General features: G+C 36.9%; 1 protein-coding gene across 1 annotated transcript; it reads right to left on the bottom strand.

The window, feature by feature from the left end:
• Positions 1 to 2,707: 2,707 nt before the first annotated feature.
• Positions 2,708 to 3,982, bottom strand: LOC104455990 (protein UPSTREAM OF FLC). Its single transcript, XM_010070677.1, has 5 exons — positions 3,787 to 3,982; positions 3,597 to 3,666; positions 3,415 to 3,479; positions 3,306 to 3,329; positions 2,708 to 3,168 (listed from the first exon to the last, which is right to left on the bottom strand). Exons 1-5 carry the CDS (start codon positions 3,980 to 3,982, stop codon positions 2,708 to 2,710), a joined length of 816 nt encoding a protein of 271 aa, XP_010068979.1.
• Positions 3,983 to 11,865: the final 7,883 nt, after the last annotated feature.

Below are 11,865 nucleotides of genomic sequence, written 5' to 3'. Positions count from 1 at the left end.
TTTCACGTACTCTTCTGTAGCATGCCGGACAACGGCTATACCTGGCTAACTATTTTTTTAATCATAAACTTCATATTGAGGCAGTAAAAAGGGGTCAAATCATTAGGGTTTCATCCGATTTTTCTTTTATATAGTATCCTCACTTATCAAGACGCGGGTAAAAGGAGATCTAATAAGGAATCTGTTGTTCTTGTAAGAGTGTTGATGAAAATACAGATTTTGATAATTAATTTTTTAAATAATCCTAGTGTTGATAATTTTGAAAAAAAATGGTAACGATTTTTTAACATGGTGAGGATTTTTTAACAAAATTTGGAAAGAAATTGGAATTTGTCTTGAAGTTAGGATTTTTTTTAGGAGATTAGACTATTATAATCATGGCTATCATTAGACTTATTTGATTAATGTGAAATCAATTTCGGCAAAAACATAATGACATATTCACTACAATTGAATTTCAATTGATTTTTTTTTTTGCCACGTTGTTTATTTTTCGAAAGAAAATAATACGTAATAGGAAATGTAAGCACATGTAATAGGAAATTCCATGAAATTGTATTTTCAACTTTTGTAATGTATTAGTATTATTTCGACTATTATTTTGTATTTGAGGATTTCCTATGTTGTTATCTAATCAATTTCTATTCCTAGAAATAGAAATTTTATTTTGTTATCAAATGGATTTTTGTTTCAGAAATAGAAATTTTGAGTCGTTATCAAATGGGTTTATTTGCTCAGAAACTTGTCTGGAGAATAAAAATTGAGAAATCAATTTCTGGAACAAAAATTTTGTCATGCGTGCCCTTAGTGTGTCGGAGACATTGAATTTTTTGGGTCAGGGTGTCGTTCTTCTAGTTTCAAAGCAGATCATTTTTCGAAATGATGATAGCTTATTGCATACATAAAAGAAATAAACTAAAACCATTCCTTTTGTTACAAGTCAATACCTAAAAAACGAATCTTTTTTTTTTCTGTGAACACTGTCGAAGAAAGCCTTCATTATTCGCTCGATTAAGCGGAGCTAACTTTTGAAATATTCTCTATATTCACGACAAAACTCTTGTTTCGGTCAAATAAAACTTTAGAGTATTGATACTCACATACATAAGGGATTAATTTAGAGTATTTTATTCCACGAATTATCCACCTATGAAGTTGACTTGTATGCAAGTTGAACATAAAATAGATTGACCTACTAAAGGCCAAGGTAGCCAGCACCATGGGCATGGATCCTCATTCTGAGAGATGCGTTTCCGTAACGCATGGCGCCTTAACAGTTGCTCTCTCTTGATAAAGCCCTCATTCCTCTGCATGATTTCATATGCTTGTGCATTTTATCAGGCTTAAATGGCTTTCCACATTGCATGCATTCGCCAAGTCATGAATTAAGTATTCGATTCTAAGTTCCTCATCCAAGACTTAGCACATCTGACTCTATAAAAAAAAAGCTGGATGAGTACAAACTTCCACGAGTCCCTTCCATTTCACCGACATCAATGTTTGTATCGGAGGTTGAATGATCACCGTTGCCCTTATCTCAATATTTCTTGTGCACCATTCAAAGTTTTCCAGTTAAATATCTGTCGGCTTTATCGGCCATCCAGAATGCTGGATATTTGCACCAAGGGAAAGTCAGATGATCAGGTTGACCTCCATGACCTATGAATAGGTTGAGGTGTAGCCCTTTGTGGGCACAAGTGTGAGTGACCATTTTTAGTCTGTGTGGGTATGTAGCATGAATGCAAGAGAGTCCCTCAGTTGTGTCTCAATGAATGAGCGTCTGATGAGTTGGAATAAGGGCGAACTGCCCGGGCGAGTGAATGACTCAATTAAAAGTGAATCGGAGCTAGAATTAGAAATACAAATTTGAATAATTGTTCAGTGACCACCGTCCTGATTTGACATTGATTTTTATTAATGATGCTCTGAACTTCTTCACGAAAATCAAAGTAGGAGAAAATCAGCATGTAAAACTCGCCTATTTGCTCCATTTAGGGATGCAATGCACTAACTGTTGATTTGCAGAACCGCAATCCCTCTTTGGCACTTCGTCCAAACTGGATAGGAGAAAAAGGTGACAGGAGAGAAGCTTGTTCAAAGAATGAAGTGCAGGGTTTCTCTTTATGAGTTTTGATGCAGAGTAAAATTGGACGCTGCCCTTTAATCAGCCATAAGACCAAATGCTAATCAAAGGATGAGCACTCGTTAATCTTAGACACAAGTAAATTTGGGTTTCTGCTCCTTAAGAAACATAATAATTAGAACCAAAAAAGGAACCCGACTCTATCTCGGTAAAAAGCCATCGTTATCTGGTATTATATAACAAGGGATGATGAAATAAACTGAGTCACTTACGAGCAATTAGGCATTGAAATGGGCTTATAAGCATCCTTCTGCTTCTTGCTTCTGTTCCAGCCATTGACCCGATCATAGCTTTTCCTGCAGCAGAGCAGCTATTTCTGATTTCTTTTATATGAACAAACGGACTTTTGCAAGCAAAGACGTGCATAAATGCATGTCATACAGTCAGGCAGAGAGAGTTGATAAGTAGACATTACCATGGATGGCAACGTGGTTCCTGTCGCCCTTTCCCAGAACCCCAATAAGTATTTGAGGTCCTGCGAGACCCTCCTAATCCATCTGCCCTCCATATCTGAGATGACCTTTCAATGTTAAAATCCTGCCTTAAGCTAGTATTCTTTTCAACCTAATCAATCATCACCAAGACTGCATCGTTTGTATCTGTGGCACCACATGTAATTAGATTCCTGAACTTTTGGGATGTTCCCTTATAACGCCTCTTGCTCTCTGTTAATGGAGTTTGAGCAGATGACAAGGTTGAAACGGAAGAAACAGGTGTTCTAGCCATCCCTCCAGTGATCCTCTCACAATTCTCCATGTTTTTCTTACGTAGCAAGCCAAATTTGAAAGAAATATTACAGTGACTATGGTTGTTGGGTTCACTCACACCAGAATGCTTCCCATCATCCTCGAGATGCACTGATTTGATGATGGTCAACGTTGATGTGTCTGAGCTGGGGAGAGGGCATTGTTGTAGTAATGTGGGTGATTCTGTCTGCGAGGAATGGGGGTACTTGTCTCTGACTTCTTCTCTGGAACTGGATACATTATTACCAGTGGATGCTTCATCGTCGCATAAACAAGACTCTTTTAAGAAATATGTTTAGGGCATACAACAGAATAAACATCAGAATAGAATGTTTAGAGAGAGAAATGGAAGGAGAAACTGAACATGATCTAAAAATTGCACTTTTTAATTATGGCTACAGGTCACTTGGTATTACCGATCCAGGAAGGATAAACTGATACTGAAAAGAACATGAAAGTGAGTAGGGTAACAGATGAAGAAAGAGCAACTTTTTCACATCCTTGAAGGACGTACATATTCATTACGAGATATAGGCATCAAAAGATCGTCATCCAGTACGTCTTGCCAGATATATCCCATCTTGTACCTCCTGCATTTTCAGCCAAACCAATTAATAGTCAGCAGTCTTGATTCTTCAGATGGGCCATCCCCCAAATTTTTCGCAATTAAAACCAATAGTCGGTCTGGGCAGTAGGTGTAAATTGACCTTTTGTAGGACCAAGAGAAGGCCCAGGTCAAGTGGCTTCCTCTCAAATCCGCAAGCCACCTCTTAATATCTATATTGAGGAGAAAAAAGAGGGAAGAAGGTTAATGCAAGTACGTGTAAGCTAAATACGTAGTACAATTTCTAGTGGTAGCAGACGACCCCAAAAAAGGGATTGGAAGCGATGTTGAACCTTTGAAAAGAAGGTCATTGCTGCTGCCATGATAGGCACAGAATAGGTGGGGCTGCTCAACCCCGCCCCCAGTCCCGCAGCCATGCCTGTGGAAGTAAAGGACTTTAATTCTTCTCACTTCTCCAGTAATGGTCTCCAGTTCTCTCTGCATCTCTGCAGCTGCGAAAATAGCACATTCAGTCTCTCCTATTTTCATGCTAACTCTACTGTGAACGCACTCAGGTGAGCGAAAGTCTTGAGTTAACTCAAGTCCATCAAAGAACTTATAGTTTCTCTCCAAAAGTATATTCTAGTTGGCAGAATGCAGATCATGGTGGAATTAGAGGGACTAGATCGACTATTTGTCACATTCTTCAGATCACATTGTGTAAAATTATGCAGAATCATACACCTTTTGCTTCAATAGAATGCAAATAAGAAGGTATTTATTCATCGGAAATGATCATAACATGACCTTTTTTTAGGTCATGTTATACAAGGCTGTCCTACAATAATCAAATTGAGTATTCTTGTTTCTTTTATGCATTAAACAGTAACACATCTACATGGCTTAAGAAAAACGAGCATCTTTAAGTTGAATGCAATTGTTCTTAGTGGCCTCATAGTGAATGTAATTGTGTCGACCTTTACCAAGATAAATGTGGAAATAGCCATGTTAACGACCAACGAGTGTTTAAAAAAAAAAAAAACTTATTATTGCTTTCCTTTAGTGAAATAGAAGCCCACCAAGGTAGATATATTGTGAGCTAGGGGTGATCGGTCTAGAGTCAACCCAGGACCGACCTTGGACCGACCCAACCCTGGTCCTGGTCCCATTCACAAGGAAAACAGGTCGGTTCTTAATCCTAGGATTCCTATACTAGTACTGTGCAGGTTAGTTCTTGGTTTTAAGAGTTAAGAGTCCGTCCAACCTGGACCAACCCTGACTATATATATATTATTTAATTTTTTTATATAGAGAAAATCCTAAAATAAGCAGTGTTGACAACATTAAATAGTAAGAAATTCAAGTAATTTTACACTGTTATTTAATAACTTAGATTTTTAATTTTTTTTATGGCGTCAACAGTCATAATTTATAAATGAGGAAAATATTTTTGCGAGAAGTCTTCATGGCGTCCAAAAGAACATAAATAGCTCATCACGGTATCCTCATCTAGTAATCCATCTCTTCTGTCTTATTTGTCCTCTTAAGGCTGGTCCCTACCAGCCTTGGGCTTTCAGCATTTCTAATGACTCACTTTTATTTGAAAGCTCTTTCAAGGAGATTGCCAAACACCCTTATTTTGGCTGAAGGGGCTTTGGGGGTTGAATAGGCTTTCTAAATGCCCATCCAAACGCACCCTTAGGGTTATTTGCATATTTTGGTTAAGCATTTTATTTATCATGAATTGTCAGAAAAAAAAAAAAAAAAGACATAAATTTAGGATGTTAGATTTTTGTTTCATTAGCTTAAACTGCATGTTTAATTATTTGACATTTTGAAATTAAATTAAAAAAAAAAACAAAAAATCATCATGCATATGTCATGTAGAATTAGGGCATCCTTGCACATTAGGATAAAATCACATATTTCATTTTAAGTTTAGATTGATTTAGATAGGCTGTATCTTATGATAGAGATTGCTAAGTTAAGATAATATCTTGGTTTAAATTAGGGTTTAGCCTGATCTAATCCTTAATATAACTGGGATAGAATCTTAATTTAGCTAGATAATTTTCACATTTTTCCTAATTTCGAATTTCATAAAAAAAAATACCAAAAAATGACTTAGGATAAATTAGTTTCAATCCCTAGGTTAGATTGCATTCTTTTTAAGAAAAAAATTAAAAAATATTATGTGCATGTCATATATAATTAGATTTATGAAATAAATATCATTTAGTGATTGTTGCTAGGTTCATTTAATTAGAAATTGCCTATCATTAAAATTAGGTCATTTAGTTATATTGCATTGCATAAAGCATGATTCTCATTAATTAAAAGAAAACAAAAAAAAAATGCGTGTTAATTAGAAATCATACCTAGGGTTGATGATGTGAATTCTGATTTAACAACGCTAATGCTTTTGTTGCTACGAGGTAAATCTTGCATTTTTTTTATTTGCTTTCTTGAGTGTTAAATTGATAAATTGCGCGCCCGCATGATCACCTCACATGTTAGGGAAATAGATTTAAAATCAATCCAAACTGCCTGCAAAAACATTTTTTTTTAAATAAAAAGAAATTGATCCAAAAGGGTATTAGAAAAGTCTAGTGTAACCAAGTCCCTATACCCAAAGTCTCTGGTTCGTAGAAGTAAAGTAATTCTCCCATTATTTTATCTAGGTATCTAATCGACCTACCATAAACTGATTAGTGGCAATAAAATCCATTTATATGTTAAGAAATTTGAACTTAAGTCGCGAATTGGTATGGGCTTGGAAGAGCCCGAGTTAAGTCTAGACTTAACAATCTATTAGCCAGATCCTATGTGGTGCACCCCAAAAATTTGGTCGCAACAATGAGCAAGTTAGGGTTCTTATGAAAATGCATCAAGGTAGAATGTGTTTTGATGAAAAGCACCCTTGACAACCTTATATAAGTAAAATATGGTCCTCTCTTCACTTACGACGTGAGACGTGAAAAGAATATTTTATTTTATCATCTATCAAGTAGAATACGTTTAGGAAAAGTGGGTTAAATGAGAGAAATTGGATTTCTTCATCTTTTCGGTTTTTTCATAACAAATACTTTGAAAATTTCATTATGGACAAATGTATGTCTTTATCCTTCTTATCGTGAAAATCATAAAGATTAAAAATTTTGTGTTTTGTATTTTCCGTGTTATAGAATTATGTTATATGCTTACAATTGGTATCAAAGCGTGGTTTAATATTTCATAATTTTTTTCGCTTATTGAAATCTTATGGTTTATGGATGAAGATTCATCGAATGACATTAGTCTTTTTCTTGTTATTTGCTGTCGTTGAATTGTTTTTGAAAGGGTTGTCGGAGGAAACCCGAATAATGAAAGGAAACAGGCGAAAACAAGGCGAAAGTGAAGAAAATTGACGAAGAGGTGCGAAGAGGATGAAGGCGCGTGGAATCCACGTGCCCCCACGCGCCCCTCGCTCGCACTGGACGGTCGAATGCGTGGAATCCACATGCCATGTGCCTAGCGTGCACACTGCAGTGTAGGTGTGTGCAGGGGTGAGGCGTAGGGGTGAGCATGGTCCGAGTTGGTCTAGGCCACCCCCTAACTCTAAGACCAACCTGTACAGTGTCGGTCCTCAATTTTTAGGACCGAGAACCGACCCTAATGAGCCTGGGACCAAGGACCGGACCGACCCAATGGGTTCGGTCCGATTCCAGGTTAACCCGAGACCGATCGATAATTTTTTTCGTCTTATTTTTTATACTCCCTAAAAACGCAAACCTACACATTCAAATTACACATCCATCGACAATGTGGCATTGTGCAACTAAACTATAAATACCAATACATATTTAGCAAATTTAAGATGACACAATAATAGAAATTTTGTACCTGCTAACCGCTTATCGAGACATGAGACAAGATGGAAAGTTCTTGTAGTCATCTATCTTTAATATTCATAAAACCATATGCAAAAGCGTTTTCTTGCATTTGATCATGTAGCAAATCACCGTAGCAATTGCAATACTACTCTACTCTTCAAAAACTTCTGCCATTTGACACAAATTGAAAAGCAAAGTGCAGCTCAAATTCATTAGTAAAATACAATTAAACCATAAAAAGTTCAAAATACTTAATATAAACCATGAATATATAACTTCACATCTTGTTAATTCACTTAAACTTCTAAACACCTGAAAACAAAACAAACGACACATAATTAATACTCAACAAAAATTTTAAATTGAAATTACTATTAGTGCTATTGATAGAATATCTTAATATAACATAACAGACATTTTACTTAGGTTTGAGTATATAAAAGAATTATAAATAATATAATATAATATACAGGGTGGGTCCAGGGTTGGACCGACCAAAAACTCTTAGGACCGAGGACCAATCCGCACAGTGTTGGTCTTGGAATTTCAGGACCAAGGACCGACCCAGTCCCCTTGGGAACCGGACCAGGACCGGCAGGGTTGGGCCGGTCTAGGGTCGGTCCAGGGTCGACCCTAGACCGCTGCTCACCCCTAGTGAGGCGTGTACATGCGCCTATGGAGCCCCATTATGTTTTTACCTGCTGACCTCCACCTATTATTCACCTTTTTGCCCCTTAGCGGGTTTAATTACGATTTTACCCTCTACACTTATTTAAGTTAATGCCAATCTCCGTGTTGCACAATTATGGTTCTGCTCTCCTTATGGTTATCTACTTTTTGCCCCTATTTGCTGGATAATTATGATTTTGTCCTAGCTAATTATTTGCCATTTTGCCCCTCCGAAATTATTATTTTACAGGTTTGCCCTTATGGTCTAATAACGGTTTGCCTTTGGGTGCAATTTGATGAATGTTTATGCTTTACAACATTAAAAATTCAACTAAGAATCATTTGTTAGTCACCAAAGTGGTCAAACCTCTAAGTATTTTAAATTTTTTATTTTGTGAATTATTTTATTCAATTATCCATAATTAATTAATGCTATGATTGAAATTGATATGTTAATATCATTATTGATGTCATGGGTATATTGAAGTTCATTTATTATAAGAATTTAGGGATTAACCCATAGGTTAATCAATTTCTTATAATGCATGGACATAATAGTTGATAATTAATATTTTTTGTTAAATTTGTTTGTATGTTCAAAGATAGCAAATAAATTTTAATGAGATATATTTCTAATTACAAAATTAAAGTTATTCGCATCATTATGGTTTAATGTATATGAGTATATCATAGGATTGCCCAAATGAGAACTGTGATGTATGTGTATCGTTTAGTTTGAATCTGATCATGCGATGTTCCCAAGCATTAATGTATGAGTATTTTCTTGCATATTTCTAGTATCTGTACCTGTTTTACTTCATTCGCACGCTTCATTTGTTCATTTGTTCAATGGTCATTCGCACGCTTCATTTGTTCATTTGTTCAATGGAATGAATTTCTCTGATTCGAGTGAACAAATCTAGTTGCACCTAGGTGTCTTGGATCTTGATTTGGCAATTCAAGTTGAGAAACCAACTGCTATTACTCATGAGAGTGGCGATAATAAAAAGACTTTTCATAAAGCTTGGGAAAGATCGAACAGATTATGTTTAGTATTCATTCAAATAACAGTTGCAAATAACTTAAATACTACTCTTTCCAAGACTAACATTTTTAAGGAATTTATGAAATTTGTGGAAGATTATTTTCGAACCGCTGATAAGTCACTTGCTAGTATATTAATGGATACTTTGACCACCACAAAGTATAATAGTTCACATACCATGCATGAACATGTTCTTGAGATGACGAATTTAGTAGCAAAGTTAAGGACCTTGGGAATGAACGTAAATAAGTACTTTTTAGTACAGTTCATACTTAATTCCTTATCTTGGCCGTGCACTTTATAAGTTGGGAATTTATTAAATTATGTTACATAATATTATGGCCATATGAATTGGTAAATTAGGTGTATACTTAGGTGATGATTAAATGGGGAAAAATTAAAGAAGAATGGGTTGATTTTCTTAAGCCCAAGACCAGCCCACTGTTTCCCCTATGCGACCGGCCCAACAAGCCTAGCCCATGAAGCCCAAAAGGGGCTGCTGTTACCGTCTACCGAAGGGAAGAGGCCCGGCCCATTAAGCCCAACCAGTTGCATGGCAAATTGGCCAAGTGGCTAAGGAGATTAGCCAAGTGTAAGAGGCCATGCAAAAACCAAATGATTGCAAATCATTGAGGGGGAAGAAAAGAGGAGAGGTGGATTAGGAGAGGGGGTTTTCGATCGAGAGAGAGAGAGAGAGAGAGAGCTTTCGTGTGCGAGGAAGAGAGGAAGAGAGAAGGGAAGAAGGAGTCTGTCACTGCTGTGCGTGCGCCGAGTCCCGCCGTCGAGCCGCCTTGCCCCTCCGTTTGCTTGCTGTGTTTTCTTTGAATCTGAGGTAAGTAGAGTCCATTAACCTACCATTTGCTTACTGTGATGTATGTTGCGACGAATGGTAGACTTCGGTGGTGATAGAAGTGATGAGTTTCGAAGCTTTGGGGAGAAGTAGGTTGGCCTAGCATCCTGTTTTCTAGAAAGGCAGTCCGGCCTTTGATGATTTTGTGAGCTGCATGTGATTTTCTAGTTGGAATCTCACTTTTACTTCTTGATAAAATTTATAGAGGACTTCATGGAGAGAAACATATCAAAATTTCAGAATAAATGAACAAGTATAGACTGATGAAACTATTTTTCTTTGAAGACGTTAGATCTGGAAATCGCAATACTGACCTAGTGTGATTCTGTAAATTTTATAAAATTATCCGATTGGAATTTGATCTCGTGTTCTTAATGAAAGTTGAATATGACATGTTTAGAAGTAATATAATAAAATTTTAAGGGAAATGAATGAGTTTAGGTTGGTGAAACAAGTTTTATTCGAAATGGTTAGATCTGGAATTCGATGCCGAGGGTTATGGACGGTTATGGTTATTATAATTTTTAATCTATCACGAATTTTATTTCTAGTTCTTCATGAAATATTTAATTCTGGATTTTTTCTATAACATATCATAATTTCAGAATTTTTGGAGTTGATTTAGGATTTTTATCGAATTTGTGAATGAAACTGTGTATGGCAATGTTTCGAAATTATAAAGGCTGTGTTACATGGACTGTACCAAATTGTATGATGTTCTTTTGGTGAAGTGTCCTTCATGAAATATTTTCCTCTAGATCTTTTGTATAACATGTCAAATTTTTATAATTTATTAAGACCGTTTATTAATTTTTCAAGCATTTTAACTAAAGGAATGTATTCTGTTTTTATCCGAAAATTACTGCATTTTCAAAAATAAATGAATTTGCTCTATGTGATACAATGTCTTGAGTGATTTATTTTGCTGCATATGTGGTTAAATTTGGCATGATATATAATATCAAGAGCTGAATTAGACCTTTGTTACCATCACATCATATGCCATGTTGATAATGTGATACATATATATATAAAAAAAATAAAGCATGATGATGAGAATACCGTCAGAGGTGTGAGCCAATGATGCCCCGAGAGTGTCGGGATGCCCGGAGTGTGTGAGCCGGATTCCACGGAAGTGTCGGGATACCCGAAGGTGTGTGCCGGAAGCCCTGGAGGTGTGTGCCGGGGGGATACCTCGTGATGTCAATTGAGGTATGAGATGCCTGGAGGTGTGTGCCGGATGCCGGAGGTGTGTGCCGGAGGCTCCTCGCAATGCCAGGTTGGGTGCGAGCGATAAATGAGGGATGCAAACACTGGTCCCTGAAAAAAAAAATGAATGAAATGAGATCCTTTTGAAAGATAAAATTGGAAATTGAATCATGCGCATGGATGTGTGCATATGGCATGGAATGAACCTCATGGAAATGCAAGCATGAAATGCATGGTGATATATGCATGGCTGCTTGATGATATATGTACAAGTGTATGATGGTATATGCACGTTGTATGATGAAATATGCATGGCTGCTTGATGATATAAGTACAAGTGCATAGTGGCATATGCACGTTGTATGGTGATATATGCATGGTTGTAAGGTGAGGTATGCTCAAATGCATGAATGACATGTGCTTTATCTATGATACATTGATTGTTCTGTCTGATGCATTGTGTAGTTTGGTGGATCTTTATTGCTGAGTGGTTGTACTCACCCCTTTGGGGATTAACATTTCAAATTGAAAGATGCCTTTGCTACCAGTCGCGCGTGGTACTTACTATGGATTGCCATCCAATGTTGAGGTGGAGTGCACGGAGCATTCCTGTGTTAGTGTACCTGGTCTGGTGTTTGTCCGAGTCTGTGTCTTGGTTATGTACGATGTGGGTCTTGCTGATGGCCCTGTTATCCAGGAGTTTTTGTCTGTTCATGTCCAGCGTGATGGAGTGATGATAGAGATGCTGCCGCCGCCTCCGGCTGATGCACCGGGTTGGGTGTGATCG

This window comes from Eucalyptus grandis, chromosome 7 (assembly GCF_016545825.1).
Source record: "Eucalyptus grandis isolate ANBG69807.140 chromosome 7, ASM1654582v1, whole genome shotgun sequence".
In the NCBI taxonomy this organism is placed as follows: domain Eukaryota; kingdom Viridiplantae; phylum Streptophyta; class Magnoliopsida; order Myrtales; family Myrtaceae; genus Eucalyptus; species Eucalyptus grandis.
Note: the sequence above shows the minus strand (reverse complement) of the source record. Positions and strands in the feature narration are given on the sequence as shown.